The following is a 17,036-nucleotide window of genomic DNA, read 5'->3' as shown; positions in this document are numbered from 1 at the left end:
ACCCCCATTACTGTAGTATCTGAGAACCTCACAATCCTTAATGGATTTACCCTCATTACACTCCTGTGAGGTAGAGAGATGATATTATCCCAATTTTACAGATGGGAAGCTGAGGAGCGAAGTGATTTACCCAAAGTCATGCAGGATGTCTGTGGCAGAGCAGGGGATTAAACCTAGGTCTCCAAAGTATGTTAATCCCTGGTCCATTCTTCCTCTCTAATCCAGGATGTACATATGGTGGATGCTTGTTTTCTTTAAAACAAATCTATGTACCCTCACAGAAGTAAAAACCAAAGTAAAAAGGATCCCAACTTTGTATTTATATTAAAAAAGAAATCTTAAGCTATCCAGCAAAGACAACTGCCTCATAGATTTTAAGGTCAGATGGGACCATTGAGATAATCTAATCTGATCTCCTGCACATTGCAGGCCACAGACCCTAACCCACCCACTCCTGTAATAGACCCCAACCTCTGGCTGAATTACTGAAGTCCTCAAATCATGGTTCAAAGACTTAAAGTTACAGAAAATTCACCATTTACACTAGTTTAAACCTGCAAGTATCCCATGCCCCATGTTGCAGAGGAAGGTAAAAAAAACCCCAGGTCTCAGCCAATCTGACCTGGGGGAAAATTCCTTCCTGACACCAAATATAGTGATCAGTTAGACCCTGAGTATGTGGTCAAGACCCACCAGACACATATTTGGGAAAGAATTCTCTGTAGTAACTCAGAGCCCTCCCCATCAAGTGTCCCATCTCCAGCAGTGGGGAATTTTTGCTATTGGCAGTCGCTGATGGGCCGTATGCCATTGTAGGCAGTCCCCTCATACCGTCCCCTTCAGAAACTTATCAGTCTTAAAGCCAGGTTTTTTGCCCCTACTGTCCCCCTTGGAAAGCTGTTCCAGAACTTCACTCTTATGATGGTTAGAAGCCTTCATCTAATTTCAGGTCTAAACTTATTGATGGCCAAGAGTAAAGGGAGAAAAAGAATGGTTTACATAAATTGTATAAATAACTATACTACAATGATAGTATCATACGCCCTCAGAGATCCAAGGCATTCAGCTGACAACTTGACACCTGAGATGTACATTTTGTATCCAGACAAAACCTGTTGGCTGGAACCTCCTCTGGTGTAAATTGACATAGCTCCATTAAAACTGTGCCACATTTACACCAACTGAGGATCTAGCTCCTTCATTCAGTAGTCCTTGCTTATACTAGCTTGTACTGATTTGACATATCCTTTTCAAGCTGATATTTTGTCTTCTAATACTTTTCTAGTGTCTTTTTAAAAACAAATATATTGTTGTTGTAATCATCTTGAAAGTGGAGTATTAGGGTTTTAGGCTGCTTTTTTTTCTTGTACAGTCTGACAAATGTGTGATCCTTTGCCAACCAATCACCCATGTTACTGACAGTCACTGTTTCACAATGTACCAAACGGGGTTACAGGTGCATTATTTTAAAAATCTAATAGCAGTGCTTATGAAAGCTTTTATCATCTTGAAGCAAACATTGATGAACCTGCATAATACTGGAGAGCAAAATTTAATACCTGCTGACAGAAAGAATTAAGATCTCTCTAATGGTGCCAACATTAGATAAATTCAAACGACTGTAGGTGGGGTTGGCTAATATTCATGCATTTCAGTGGTGTCATTTCCACTGCTATATAGTGTATCAGCATTTCCATCAGAATCTATTTTCAGGTTTGGGTTGGTTTGGGTTTTTTTACTACTCTAAGCTAAGTCTAAGCTGCAACCTGTTATACAAGATTAAGGATGAAAATAATTATATTTTAATATTATAAAGAGTCTTAACTGTTTTTTGTGGGAGCTGCAAAATTCTTATTCTTGTGTTTTCCGTTGCTATGCTCTAATTTTATAACTAAAAAGCAACTTAAGCAAAATTAAAATTTTCCTACCACTAGCCTGTGTAGTAGATTTAGCTTCATGGATGTTATAGATGCCTTGGACCTCAAGCACCAAAAATGGGTGCTTGGAGTTAGTCTCCTACATTAATTTTTAGGCTCCTAAATAAAGGGCCCTGACTCTTGTTATTGGAAAGCCTCTAGGCAGGCTGGCATATATGGTAGGCTGGGGGAGGCTATGCCTCCCCAAACAGCCCAGCGTGGCCCTGCCCACGCTCTGCCTAGAATGCCCCCTCCTGCCTGCCCTTTCCCCTTGGTCCCAGCCCAGACATGCTGGCTGCTCCTCTTCAGGGAAGCGGCTGGGGCTGGGACTGGGGCTGGGGGCGGGGGCTGCCGGCGCTGGGGCTGCCTGCCCTGCGCTGGGATGGGAGGCTGCGGGAGGGGACTTGTGGGGACATGCGACGCCTGCCTGGTGCCCGGGAGCTGAGGCGGGGTCTGGCAGCCACAGGGAGGGGGAGAGGCTCTGGGCTTCGGTGCGGGAAGGTGAGCAGGAGGGGTGATGCCAGCCCGGGACTAGCTTCCCCAAGCTGGCAGCTCACCCGCTGCCCATGCCTCTAGGGAGCACAGGAACTTCAGATATGAATCACATGCCCCTTTTCATGGAGATTTTGCTAAGTCAAAGTTGGCAAAGTGTAGCAGTGCATCAGACAGTGATGTGCTGTGGTTTTCTTCTTTCTTCAAAGGGCCACAAGACTGTGAATCAGCCTTTCACTGAATGTATTTTTCCCTTTTGTCCATCTGTCACAACCTTAATTGTCTGAATTGATTTTTTCCAGAAACTTCATCACATTACTCGCTCATATTCAATTTGTGATTCACTATATCCCCCAGATCCTGCTGCCTAGTCAGTTGTTTCCCATTGTGTAGTTGTGCATTTGATTTTTTTGCTTCCTTAGTGTAGTACTTTGCACTTGTCTTTATTGAATTCCATCTTGTTGATTTCAGACCAAGTCTCCAATTTGTCAAGGTCATTTTAAATTCTCATCCTGTCCTTCGAAGTTCTTGCAACCCCACGTTGGTGTCATTACAGATTTTGTAAGCATTCTCTCCACTCCATTATCCAAGTCATTAAGGAAAATATTGAGTATAACCAGACCCAGGACTGACCCTTGGGGACCCACTAGAGATGTCTTCCCAGGTTGAGAGCGAAACATTGATAACTACTTGATATGAAATTGGTTTCATAAACATCTACATTTCTGATCTTATTTCAATTAAAAAAAAAAAAAGCCCAACAAAGCCTCACATATACTGTGTTCTTTATTCAAATCAAGCTGGGGCCTGTAGTTTGATCCCATGAACACCTAGCATGTAGTTAGTAAATATTTAAAAATCATAACAAATCTTATAAGTATCTTCTAGGAAAAATGAGAATAAATTTGCAATCAAATAAAACAATTTCAAGTACCGGACCTTAATGAAATGTCATCCAAAACTCAATGAAGTCGTCTTCATCATCTGACCATCCCATCTAAGTATCAAAGGTGTTGGTGTGCAAACTGCAAGTAATTTGATGCTGTGCTACAGAGAGTCATCTTTTTTGATCTTCATTTCTCACTCTACAGATTGGAGTCTAAATATAGGAATTCCTCCCACATCTCAGATGCAGGATCTGTGTGGGATTGCTTTGTTAATTATTAAAGGAGAAAGCTATGATAGAAGCTACTCTGGTGTAAATTATTTCTTTTCTTGACCTAATCCAGATGCAAAGCACCAAAACCTATTGACATACACCTTGAAATATAGTTTAACATCCTTGTGGGTGTATATAATGCTTGTGAAAAGGGCCAGATTGACAGCCCTGAGACTGTCTCTGTTTAGTAGTGGAAATGCAGGCTCCTTTTTTTAATTGATTTTTTAAAATGTACCTTTCATAGATATCAAGATGGTTTACCATATAGGAAGGAGCACATAATGAGGTAGAGAAAAATAAATAGCTGTAATAGTAATAATACCAAGTTAATGGCTTGACAGAAACAAAACAATTTACAAAGTGAATCTTGACCAGATTCACCAAAGAGAAAATGACCTAATCTGAGTCATATACAAATCCTAGATTAGGAGTAAGATTTGCAAAAGCACCTAAATCGCATTTTCAAAAGTGATTTAGGGCCAGATTTTTGAAGGTATTTAGGCACCTAACTCCCACTGACTTAAAATATCTGGTCCTCCAGCACTTGGGAGCCCAAGTCCCATTGATTTGCAATAAGACTTAAGCTCCTACATGCTTAAATCACTTTTGAAAATGAGACTTAAGTCTGTCGGTGCATTACTTTGGTCCGCAACAGAGGGGTTTCAATTTGAGTCAAGATTTCTTATAAAGAAAATAGGGTGCAAGTGAGAAGAGGATCTGCTAAATTATGAACCTGAAGGAACAGCATGATCTGAAAACTTGCTCCAGTAGTTTGTACATAAACAAAAGCAGTGGGTAGGGTTGCCAACTTTCGACTCACACAAAACCAACACCCCTGCATTGGCCCCTGCCCCACCCCTCATCCGAGGCCCTGCCCCCCTACTCAATCCATCCCCCTTTCCTCTGTCACTCACTCTCCCCACTCTCTCTCACTCACTCGTTTTCACCAGGCTGGCTCAGGGGGTTGAGTTCTGGCTGAGGGTGTGAGGGCTCCGGCTGAGGGTGCAGGCTCTGGGGTGGGGCCAGGGATGAGGGTTTGGGGTGAAGGAGGGGGCTCCAGGCTGGGGGGTGGAACCGAGGGGTTCGCAGTATGGTAGGGGGCTCTGGATTGAGGCAGGGGGTTGGGGTGTGGGAGGGGTATGGGCTCTGGGCTGGGGGTGTGGGTTCCAGGGTGGGGCCAGAAATGGGGGGTTCAGGGTGCTAGAGGGGACTCCGGGCTGGAGGCTGGGATGTGAGGGGGTGAGGACTCTGGCTGGAGGTGTGGGGCCAAGGATGAGGGGTTTGGAGTGCAGGAGGGGGCTCTGGGCTGGGGCTCAGGGGTTTGGATTGCGGGAGGATGCTCTGGGCTGAGGCAGGGGATTGAGGTGCAGGGGGGTGTGAGGGCTCTGGCTGGGGGTGCGGGCTCTGGGGTGGGGTTAGGGATGAGGGGCTTGGGGTGCAGGAGAAGGCTTTGTGCTGGGATCGAGGTGTTTGGAGGACCTTCAACAACTGTACATGGCGATAGTAATTTCTATATAATTGATAGAGGTGTTGTGAGGATTAATTAATGTTTGTACATTGCTTTAAACATGTAAAGCTCAGTATAAAAAGTATTATTGATATATTTTATTATTAAAATCAGTCTTTTCTTTTGCAAGTATGTAATACTGGGTTCTGTGTTTGCCTGGCTGTCCATTGTAAATATCCTGTTTAATAGGAAGTCTCTGAATCACATTTCGGGGGGAAAAAACTTCTTAGTTTTCTTTAGCAACTCCCTCCAACTCTGGGTTGTATTATGGCTCAGAGGCAATGGAGCAGTGGAGAGAGGGAAGGAGTTAGCAGCTGGCTGTGAGTATGATGGAGTCTGGAGGAATTATGCCTGCTTCTAAGAGCAGCAGTTGCTGCATCCAGTCCCATACTAAAGATGTAGGGTCCAATTCATTATTGCCCTGTACCTTGACCAATGCAAAATGGGTATAAAATGCTACCATTCTAATTGGTAGCATTTTACAACCAGTTTGCATTCACATGGCACTAATGTAAATAAGGTGCAGGGCAACGGTGAATCAAGTCCCCAGTGTGTGCACACCCAAGCATTGTCTTTCAGGTAAACTGGGCCTCCAGTTCAGGTAAACTGGGCCTCTGCTTCAAGGAGTGTGCAGCATGGGAGGGCCCCTTGGTGTTCAGTGCTTTCTGCAAGGGTAACTCCTCTGGGGGCAGAAGGGGTTCACTGCATGCTTTGCCCCCCACTGCACCCAGGCAGGGGCACTTTTCATGGAAATTTCATAGTCAGTGTGGACAAATTAGATCCCCAGGTATTTCCTTGCTAAATGAGATCAGGAGGGGAGGTTCTCCACTGCACAGTTCCACTTGAAAGAACTTTGGAAACTTTCTTTATTGCGTCTTCACGTGTTTGTTCAACTGGTAATTTTAATATACCTTGTGCTCCATTAGCAAGGTAATTCAGTCACTGAGAGGAAGGATGGTCCAGTGGGTATAGTGCTAGCCTGGATACAGTTACCTGGTCTGCCACAGGCTTTGTGTGTGCCCTTTGGCAAGTCAGTCTCTCTGTGCCCCAGTTCCCCATGTGCAAAATAGAGATGACAGTACCTTGGTGTTATGAGTGGTGAATATATTAAAGATAGTGAAGTGCTCAGATGCTACAGTAATGGGGTTATATACACGCTTAAGATAGATAGGTCATGTGACTATGAGTCTAAGAACATGTCCTGGATTTATTAATCTTAACATTCATTTGCATTTACCAATTGTAATGCAGCTACAATAGAGGTTTGTTTGTTTTTTCCGTTATCAGAGTACGCTCGATTTGAAGCAAAAATCCATGATCTACGCGAGCAGATGATGAACCACAGCATGAGTTCTGGGTCTGGCTCCCTGAGAACCAATCAGAAGCGGTCACTCTACGTCAGGTAGGCACAGAGTGGTTTTTCTGATGATCAGTGTGAGCAGCCTCTCTACCATGTGGTTTGGAGAGCTGAGGAATATAACTGAGATATGTATCATGATGTGAGTTTACATGGTTAAAAATGTATCATGCAGTGAAATTAATATAATTTCTTGATGCACCTATATTACTAATGCTATCATTCCAAGGCTATTTTTAAAGAGCAGTAGAAAGAGTTGTAGCAATTTTTTAAGATGAAAACTTTCACCATTTGATAACCCACACAATATCTGAAAAAACAGATGAGCTTTTCTGCATACTAAAGGCCTCAGATCAAATTCAATTGGACTGGGCACCATTCAAACTGCCCCTGCCACAAGGAGCTTATGGCCTAAGAGGCAGGAGGAAACCAGATGACAACAATTATATAGGATGTACCCAATTCTTAGCTAGGCAATACTAGTGATCACCGCTTTACCTTTGCCATAGTCATCCTATTTCAGTAGCCATTATTGACCAGAGGACTGGAATTCACACCTCTGACCCTAGCAAGTTTTGCTGTCAGTCCCTCATTTTGGCAATGGAAAGTGTACTGCTAAAGATAAGCATGTGGGGCTTACTGCCAAATATTTTAATAGGACTCCTACTTTTTTAGGCCTTCCACTTCTAAACTCTTTCCTCATGCTGAGCATACCATTTGAAATTCTTGACAATCGCAAAGTACAGGAAGGCAATATGTCAACCTCCAGGCAGTGACAATTAGTCATGACGGGGAGCTAATTCAGGTGGTAACATTGCAGAGATCCAATTAAGGCTAAATCCTAGATTTTGTTGTTATGCCTTCAGCATGAGCGGAGAGGGCAGCAAAGAAGGAATTTAAGCAAGAGGGAAATACTTAAAGGAGGCAATTGGTGGTCTCATTGCAGTTCCCAGTGACAGAACCCCAAAAGGCACTAATTGGCACTTCAGTAGAGAGGTCAAGGACTGAATGGGGATTGAGATGGGACTTCTCTCATATCCCCAGAGGTTGATCTGTCCTGACCAGGATGGAAGTGTCTTGAATAGGCAACAGGTTTAAAACAAACAAAATGAAGTATTTCTTCACACAGAGCACAGTCAGCCTGTAGAACTCATTGCCAGAGCATGTTCTGAAGGCCAAGACTATAATAGGATTCAAAAAAGAACTAGATAAGTTCCTAGAGGATAGGTCCATCAATGGCTATTAGCCAGGATGAGCAGGAATGGTGTTCCTAACCTCTGTTTGCCAGAAGCTGAGAATGGGAGACAGGGGATGGATCCCTTGATGATTACCTACTCCATTCTTTCCCTCTGGGGCATGTGGCATTGGCCACTATTGGAAGACAGGATACTGGGCTAGATGGACCTTTCATCTGACCCAGTATGGCTGTTCTTATGTCAAGAGTACAGGTCTAGCTGCACCTCTGACCCATCTCTGGTCTTTCTCTTAATACACAACCACTGGTGTCAGGACTCCTGCATTAACTTGTCCTTTCAGTGAAATCATGTGATTCTCCAACTCTTAGACCAGGCCCTGGTCTACAGAACCCTGTGTATCTACTATGCTTACCAGTGGGTCCAACTGTGTTTGGTACTTGCAGTTCTTCCCTATGGGAGTCTGTGACCAGTGGGAAATATAGGGACCAGACAGCCTTCTTAAAACCATAGTATTGTTTAATCTGAACAATTGGAATAAATCTTAACAAAAGAGAAAAAGGACTTTAAAACAATACATAGTCTATGGCATATCTATTCTACCTAATGGCTTACCATCCCCCTGAAGCCTAGAAAAGCCTAACTACTTCAAACATGCTAGCAAGTGTCTCTGTGTGTCAGTCTGTTCCCCAACAGAAATTGTCTCTCAAACAAACGCTCCTGCCCTAGAGAGACATGCACCTTTTATCAGCCAGAAGTTCTTTGTCGTCTTAGTTTCCTGAATTTGGCCTGCTTTCCAAAAGCAGGATGTCAAGCCAGTCTCCCTAAAGTCATTGTCAATTCCATTATCTTGTGACAACCCTCAATTGTTTGTTTGTCTTACCTTGAATTATTGTTTTGAATTCCTGTTTGTTTCCCAACATCCCTGTTGATTAAACCCAATACACCCAACAGTAAAATTCCCAATATAGTATCCAGAGATTATTACAGAATAGCCCCATGTCTGCCACAGGAGACACCTTGGTGGGTCAAATGTGGGGACATTTTTAATGTGATTACCAGTACAGCACTTGTTCTGTAAATAGAGGACTTAATTCTGCTCACAATCCAGCACCTTTCACAAGCATCAACTTAATACACATGTTTTTTAAAAATCAAAACTTTTCTTTAAATACAGGTAGAATACTTCTACCTGGAAAGAGATTCAGAAGCCCAAGGTCCCCACTGGCAGCACTTGCAGTGTAACTGACTCCATAACCTCTGAGTAAACTTGTTCAAAAGCACCTAAGTGCCATTTTCAAATTGATTTAGGCACTTAGGAGCCTAAGGGTATGTCTACACTACGAAATTAGGTTGAATTTGTAGAAGTCAGTTTTTTAGAAATCGGTTTTATATATTCAAGTGTGTGTGTCCCCACAGAAAATGCTCTAAGTGCATTAAGTGCATTAACTTGGCGGAGTGCTTCCACAGTACCGAGGCAAGTGTCGACTTCCGGAGCGTTGCACTGTGGGTAGCTATCCCACAGTTACCGCAGTCTCCGCTGCCCATTGGAATTCTGGGTTGAGATCCCAATGCCTGATGGGGCTAAAACATTGTCGCGGGTGGTTCTGGGTACACATCGTCAGGCCCCCCTTCCTTCCCTCCCTCCGTGAAAGAAAGGGCAGACAATGGTTTTGCGCCTTTTTTCCTGAGTTACCCGTGCAGACGCCATACCACGGCAAGCACGGAGCCCGCTCAGCTCACCGTCACCGTATGTCTCCTGGGTGCTGGCAGATGTGGTACTGCATTGCTACACAGCAGCAGCAACCCATTGCCTTATGGCAGCAGATGGTACAGTAGGACTGGTAGCTGTCATCGTCATGTCCGAGGTGCTCCTGGTCACCTCTGTGAGGTCGATCAGGAGCGCCTGGGCAGACATGGGCGCAGGGACTAAATTTGGAGTGACTTGATCAGGTCATTCTCTTTAGTCCTGCAGTCAGTCCTATTGAACCATCTTATGGTGAGCAGGCAGGCAATACATATTGCTAGCAGTCCTCTTGTACCATCTTCTGCCAGGCAGGCAAGAGATGAGGATTGCTAGCAGTCCTATTGTACCATCTTCTGCCGAGCAGCCATGAGATGTGGATGGCATGCAGTCCTTCTGCACCATCTGCTGCCAGCCAAAGATGTAAAAGATAGATGGAGTGTATCAAAACAAGAAATAAACCAGATTTGTTTTGTACTCATTTGCAACCCCCCACCCCCTGTCTAGGGGACTCATTCCTCTAGGTCACACTGCAGTCACTCACAGAGAAGGTGCAGCGAGGTGAATCTAGCCATGTATCAATCAGAGGCCAGACCAACCTGCTTGTTCCAATAAGAACAATAACTTAGGTGCACCATTTCTTATTGGAACCCTCCGTGAAGTCCTGCCTGAAATACTCCTTGATGTAAAGCCACCCCCTTTGTTGATTTTAATTCCCTGTAAGCCAACCCTGTAAGCCATGTCGTCAGTCACCCCTCCCTGCGTCAGAGCAACGGCAGACAATCGTGCATCTGAGTTGAAAGTGCTGTCCAGAGCAGTCACAATGGAGCACTCTGGGATAGCTCCCGGAGGCCAATACCGTCAAATTGTGTCCACAGTACCCCAAATTCGACCCGGCAAGGCCGATTTAAGCGCTAATCCACTTGTCAGGGGTGGAGTAAGGAAATTGATTTTAAGAGCCCTTTAAGTCGAAATAAAGGGCTTCATCGTGTGGACGGGTGCAGGTTTACATCGATTTAATGCTGCTAAATTCGACCTAAAGTCCTAGTGTAGACCAGGGCTAAGTCTTATTGAAAGTCAATGTAACTTAGGCTACTGATGGCAGATTTTCAAAGAAGTTTAGGCACCTAAAGGCACCCTGGGATTTTCAGTGGTCCCTAAGCAGGTGAATCAATGGGAGGTAGTCAGCTAATCTGCTTAAATGCTTTGAAAATCTGGCTAGGCACCTATCTGCATCTTTAGGTGTCTTTTAAAATCTGAGCCTAAGTGCATAGATCACTTTTGAAAATGGAACATAGGCTTCTAAGTTATTTAGGCCCTTTTGAAAATATTACCCTCTGTCTTAATACGCAGCTGTTGAAATAAGATCTGTTGTTTTTAAAATCACAATTGGAAACAAATAGTTTATAATTTTGTAAAATGGAGTTTGATTAAACAAAAATCTCCAGTCGTCATCATGGTGACTCACAGTAGCCCAATACTCTTCTGATGTCTTTTAGCCATATATCTAAATATCACTTCCCATACCACAAATACAGATCTGTTCTTTTATTTCAGAACTGAGCAGAAAAGCCTCAACCATAAAACCTCAAGAAGCTCCGTTCATTTTTAGTTGCATAAACTCATGCAGTCAAAGCCAGGAAAGCTGGCTGTGTTCAGCTCTACTAAAAGTGTACTTGATAAGCACTAAAAGAAAAGGAGTACTTGTGGCACCTTAGAGACTAACCAATTTATTTGAGCATAAGCTTTTGTGAGCTACAGCTCACTTCATCGGATGCATAAGTGGAAAATACAGTGAGGAGATTTATATACACACAGACCATGAAAAAATGGCTGTATTTTACATATTATTGTTGTTTGTTTGGAATGTGGTAGAACCTGCAGGCCACAGTCAGGGGCACGACCTCCATTGTGCTAGGCACTGTTGATTCAAATATATGGTCGTTACTAAGGTAGTTTGTGTCTTTATCAGGTGCTGAGGCAGTGTGGTGGGGGTGAAGAATGACATGGCAAGCATGCATGTTCTCTGAGATTTCAATTTGTTGGGGACATTAAGGGACCTTTGTGAGACATTGAGGGACCTTTGTGAGAAGTCTGCAGTGTAAAAGAATACTGTAATAATGTTCTTGAAATTCAGGCCAAGTGCATTTTAGATGATCATTTTGGTAAGCATCTGTGCAGTGTGGGAAAGGACAAGATGCTGCTAATTATCCTAAAAATGTCTATGTAGCAATTCCCAGCTATGATGAAAAGTTAATTATTCCATTTTTCTTCATTTAAGATGTTGCAGTTTTGCTGTTCTGCGTTGAATACGAGCTTGTGTGTGAGTGTGTGTATTTTCAGCTTGAAATGTTTTCGCATTGGAGTTTTAATTGGAATAAATTTCATTGGTTTAGACAGTGCGTGGGTACATAAAGTAATTACGTTGTAGATAAAATTACACTGGGAAAACCAGAAGAGAGGAAAACAAGTTTCTCTTAAATTGAGAATTATTAAAAAATAAATACAACTAGTGCACCAGCAGCAGCTGGATAGGAAGTGTGGCTCTTCTGCCCTTCTTGTAGAAAACTCTGAGAGGAAAGGTAAAGTCTGTGGCAGAAGCCATGTAGAGTTTCCAGCAGATCATTCCAATTGGCATTGAGTTTGCTACTTTCATCATGGAATGGGCAGTGGGTTCAAACCCTAAAACTTGCAGATCCTCCACCCCCCATCCCCCCACTCCCTCCCCCCCACCCCCCGCACACACACAAGACTTGGGGGAACCACGGGATGCTGGGGTCTCCATACCAATTCTGGAGACTCCCTGCCTACCATTGTCTCTGGAAGCATGGCTCCATCTGGCTCCTTCACCTTCTGCTATCCCTAAAAATGACTTCAGGAGGGGTTCTTTAGTGCAGAGGGAGGCGTGCAAAAAGCTAATACAGCCTCAGGCTCTGTGAAGGTTTGTGTGGATTCCCCACAGAATCCTATTTGGCCCCACCCTCTCTGAAGATCCTCTGTCTTATGAAGGTAGCTGATCCTCTCCTCATGCAGACAGGGGAATTAGACATGCTGATGCTTGGCACAGTCCAACCCCCTAAATAATTGGAACACATTTAGTCATTAATATTAAATGAAGTGTAAAGAATATACAATATGAAGATAATGGGTCATAGGTGCTAGAACTGCATTTCTCCCAGCAGTTTAAGACTAAAGTGTAGTCTTAAAAACTGTATATACTAAGAATAAACCAAGAGAGAGAGATTTACATAAGGAATTGTGTAACCCTTTGAATTCCTATGTTTATTTTTGATGGCTGGTATTCTTTTCCTGCTCTTTATCTTAGTCATTTTAAAGAGCCACTGCTGCTTCATCGAAAACATTCCTCTTCAACTGTATTTCTGACTATAAATCATATGTTCTGTGTTTCTCTTTATCTGTTCTCTTTAGTAGTGGCTTTATATAAAAATACTGTCATTGTTTCTTAAGAATTGATCTGTTACTGCTGCCCGTGAAGCACTAATCCCTTGTTTGAGACATTATCAGAATGTCCACAGCAACCAACTGCAGGGCCACAAAGAGTATAATAAGACTCTAGGTGAGGTTTGAAAAATAGAAGATGATTTACTCTTACTTTGTCATGTAAATCGCTTCAGTGAGAAAGAACAAGGGAAAGAAAAACAGAAAATATGATGCCTGTGGAGGAACTGATGTGTAATGGGCTAAATAGTGGTTATTTATAGCTCCTTTATTGCCTGGCTAAGGTTAATGGATTTGTTTTGGATCAATTTGCTTTAATTAGAGTGCTGAGACAAGGTTCTGCCTTTCACCGTTTTTATTTCTTAGCAATTCAATTGCTAACTCACGAACTCTTTCATAGGAGGGTAGATCAATAAAGCTAAGCATTGTGCTATACACAGATGAGTTTTTAGTATTGACTACACTCTTGTCTTTTGAACTCAGAGGTTAAAACACTTGCTCTTGCAAAATCATGTACATTGGTTTAAAACAGCTGCGCTGTCCACTCCCCGTTCTCCAGAGTCACTCATGGGCTGTAGAATATGGCAACCTTTTGGAGGACTAAAATATTTAGGAAGTGAAGTTCCTTGGTTGAAAGGAAACCAGCCAGTGGAATTTTAGTGTTAATGGTCAAGCATTGGAGGGATCTGCTAGTATAGACATGAAGAAACTATGCCATTAAATTAATAGATGCTCCCAAATTGTGTATGTATACTAAAGTAGATCAGTGCAAGATTTTCAGGACATATAGGTGGGCATGTCAGAACTATACATCTCACTGCAGCCAGTTGAAAACTAGGTGTCAGAGGGAGCATACCATGCCAAAGAACCTGCCTTCATAGAATTGTCTCTCTGATTTCTAGATGAAAGGGGTTCAGGTAAGTTTAGAATACACAACTACAGTACTTTCCAATTCTTATATATTACAAATTGAACCTCTGCAGAAAGGTCTGTAACTAAATATTCTTCTTCAAGTGCTTGTTCACGTCCATTCCACATTAGATGTGCGCGCGCCGCGTGCATAAGCGTCGGAAACTTTCTCCCTTAGCGGCTGCCAGCAGGCCCCCTGGGGGGCGCCACTGCGCCGTGCATATATACCCCTGCCGGCCCGACCCCCTCCAGTTCCTTCTTACCGTCCGTGGCGGCTTTGGAACAACCTCTCTCTCTCTCTCTCTCTCTCTCTCTTGTAGAAGAGCAGTCCCTTAGCCTTTAGAGTAGCTGTTATCAGTTAGTTTATATACAGATTGTGATCACTTAAGTCATTAGGTGCTTGGAGGCCTCCAGCACCTGCCCCAGGCTGCGGGACACGCCACAGGCCCACGGCTTCGAGGCTTGCGCCACGTGCCGCAAACCTATGCCAGTTAGTGACCCCCACGACTCATGTCTACGTTGCCTGGGGGATGGACATCAAACTGAAAGGTGTAGGATTTGCAAGGCGTTCAAGCCAAGGACAAGGAAAGAAAGAGACTTTCGCCTAAAGCAATTGTTGATGGAGGCCGCATTGCAGCTGCCGGGCCCAGAGCGCCCGACGCCGGCTCAGGCTTCCTCGGTGTGTAGTGCCCCGGAGCAGTCGAGAGACCCGGCACCGGCTAAGCACCGTAAACTGTCGGCTCCAGAGCGCCCGGCTAGGCCCCAGCACCGCTCATCCTCCCCGGTGTGGCCTAAAGGAAGGCGTGCTCGTTCCCCGCACAGGAGGCTGGTGCCTCCCAAGGCCCCGAGCGCCGACAAGAGCGGGAAGGCCATGGTACCGGCGTTGACACGGGCGGTCCCAGCAGCACAAGCCCCACCGAGCCCAGACCTAAGTGAGCTCAGTGCAGACAATGGGCTCGAGGGCATAACAGATCAGCCCTCCACGCCTGGCACCTTTGAGGCTGCAAAGGACCTCATTGAGCTGTCAGCAGTGAGCCCTCTCCCGTAAGGGGAGAACCCTCTGGCGCCCATGCCTCGGGTGCCGTTGAGGGGTAAGCCGGCAGTGGTGTGCCTCTCGAGGACACCGTCCCAGCACCGCTCCCGGAGTTGGTCCCGGTTGAGCTCCAACTCTGCAGACTCGCACTTGCCAGCAGCCCAGAAGGAGGTTGCGGCACCGGCAGCGGGTCGACGCGAAGAAGCACCAGAAAGGGCACGCCGCTCTCTGGCACCGCCCAGAGACCGGCACCGGGAGGAGTTGAGACAGCCCTCTCCAGAGGTCTCCCGCAGACGGTCCCGATCCCAGTCCCGGGGATACCGGTACCGCTCCCGGTCTCACTCAGCCAGGAGCCGATCGTTCTCCCGCCGGCGCAGATCATTGGTACCGCCATGGCCTTCGTGATCGGTGTCGCCGCAGTCCGGCACCGGCTCCGGCCACTATAGCTACCCGCACCGGGGCCCGGATAGCAGGGACCCTCAAGGGAGCTGGCAACCTCAATGGGGGCCACCAGGCCATTGGCCCTTCTGGACCCCCTGGGCCTATCAGGAATGCCAAGGGGCCCAGTCCAGGGCAAGTTACTCGGTGCAGCGGTCCCAGTCCCCGCACTGACCCCAGACGGTGCCGGAAGCAACAATATCCAGGCCTCCAGCATCCCCCCAGCATAGACGAGAGAGTCCGGCACCGAACCGAGTGCCATCCCATGGACACCTGCCCCGGCCTGAGCCGGAGGCCCCTACCACGGGAGATGGGGAGCAGCAGGACCAACCAGAGGGGGTCGAGCAGCAGCTAACCTCCTCATCTTCCCCCCGATGAGGCGGTGGCGGGTACAGAAGTGTCCGGCCCTCCACCGATAGACCATAGAGCCCACCAGGAACTGTTGCGCAGTCACCCAAAATTTGGGGTTGCAGGCCGAGGAGACGGTTGAGCAGGAGGACCCCATGGTGGACATTTTGAGCCCCAAAGGTCCATCCAGAATACCGTTCCCGCTCATTGAGACCATCCAGTCTAACTATAAGACTATATGGCAGACCCCGGCCTCCAGCGCTCCAATGGCTAAAGGAGTGGAGCGTAAATACTTTGCCCCATCTAAGGGCTATGCGTTCCTGTTCTGCCACCCAAGTCCATGCTCGCTAGTGGTTTCGGCGGTGAACAAAAGGGAGCGCCATGGTCAGCAGGCCCTGGCCCCTAAGGCCAAGGAGGTGAAACACCTGGACCTTTTCGTTAGAAAGATGTACTCATCTGGGGGCCTTCAGCTGAGGATTGCTAACCAGCAGCCCATCCTCAACAGGCACAATTTTAACTCCTGGGTGGCAGTGGGGAAGTTTAAAGACAATCTTCCACAAGGTTCCCAATAGGAGTTCACGGCCCTGGTGGACGAGGGCAAGGCAGTAGCCAAGACCTCTCTCCAGGCCTCCCTGGGTTCAGCAGACGCAGCGGCTAGAACAATTGCGTCAGGGATGGTCTTGAGGCACTCAGCTTGGCTCCAGGAGTCAGGCCTGCCCCCAGAGGTCCAGAATACACTCCAGGACCTCCCCTTCAAAGGGTCCAGGCTCTTCTCGGACCAGACAGACGCAAGGCCGCATAGCCTCAAGGACTCACAAGCTATGCTCAAGTCGCTGGGTACGCACACTCCGGCGACTCAGAGGAAGACCTTTAAGCTGCAGCCTCCCCCTCAATGCCAGTACCAGCCTCGCCACAGGCATGAGCCTTACCACAGGCGAGGCAGGGATAACAGGCGATGGCGCAATAACGATAATAATAATGCTCCGGGCCAGAACCAAGGCCAGCACAAACCCCAGCCGGGCACTAAGCCAGGGTTTTTGAAGGTGCACTCAAGGACAGCATACCAGGCCAATCACCGGATCTGTCCCTTTATTTCCTGAATCGCCTGTCCCGTTTCTCCCATGCGTGGTCTACCATTACGTCAGACCGTTGGGTCTTAGGCACGGTGCGGAACGGGTACTCACTGCAGTTCGCCTTCCACCCCCCTTCCCCGTCCCTCTTCAGGGGCGCCTCTCGCAAGCATCTCCTAGAGAAGGAAGTCCGCTCGCTGCTAGAGGCGGGGGCGGTAGAGGCGGTGCCACATGGCCTAAGGGGAAAGGGGTTCTACTCCCAGTACTTCCTCATCCCCAAGACCAAAGGGGACCTTCGCCCCATCTTAGACCTGGTCAAAGTTCCTGGTCAAAGCCCGGTTCCGCATGGTCTCTCTGGGCACCATCATCCCTTCCCTGGATCCAGGGGACTGGTACGCTGCCCTCGACATG

General features: G+C 46.3%; 1 protein-coding gene across 7 annotated transcripts in view; it reads left to right on the top strand.

The window, feature by feature from the left end:
- DLG2 (discs large MAGUK scaffold protein 2) overlaps positions 1 to 17,036 on the top strand; it is a 1,498,860-nt gene that overhangs the window by 1,360,567 nt on the left and 121,257 nt on the right. For all 7 annotated transcript variants that reach the window (XM_077807758.1, XM_077807786.1, XM_077807801.1 and 4 more), the window contains one exon: positions 6,362 to 6,476. In XM_077807758.1, coding sequence (XP_077663884.1) covers positions 6,362 to 6,476 — 115 coding nt within the window. The remainder of the gene's footprint in view (positions 1 to 6,361; positions 6,477 to 17,036) is intronic.

Source organism: Eretmochelys imbricata, chromosome 1 (genome assembly GCF_965152235.1).
Source record: "Eretmochelys imbricata isolate rEreImb1 chromosome 1, rEreImb1.hap1, whole genome shotgun sequence".
Classification (NCBI taxonomy): Eukaryota; Metazoa; Chordata; order Testudines; family Cheloniidae; genus Eretmochelys; species Eretmochelys imbricata.
The sequence above is the reverse complement of the archived record's forward strand: the minus strand, read 5'-3'. Positions and strand labels throughout refer to the sequence as shown.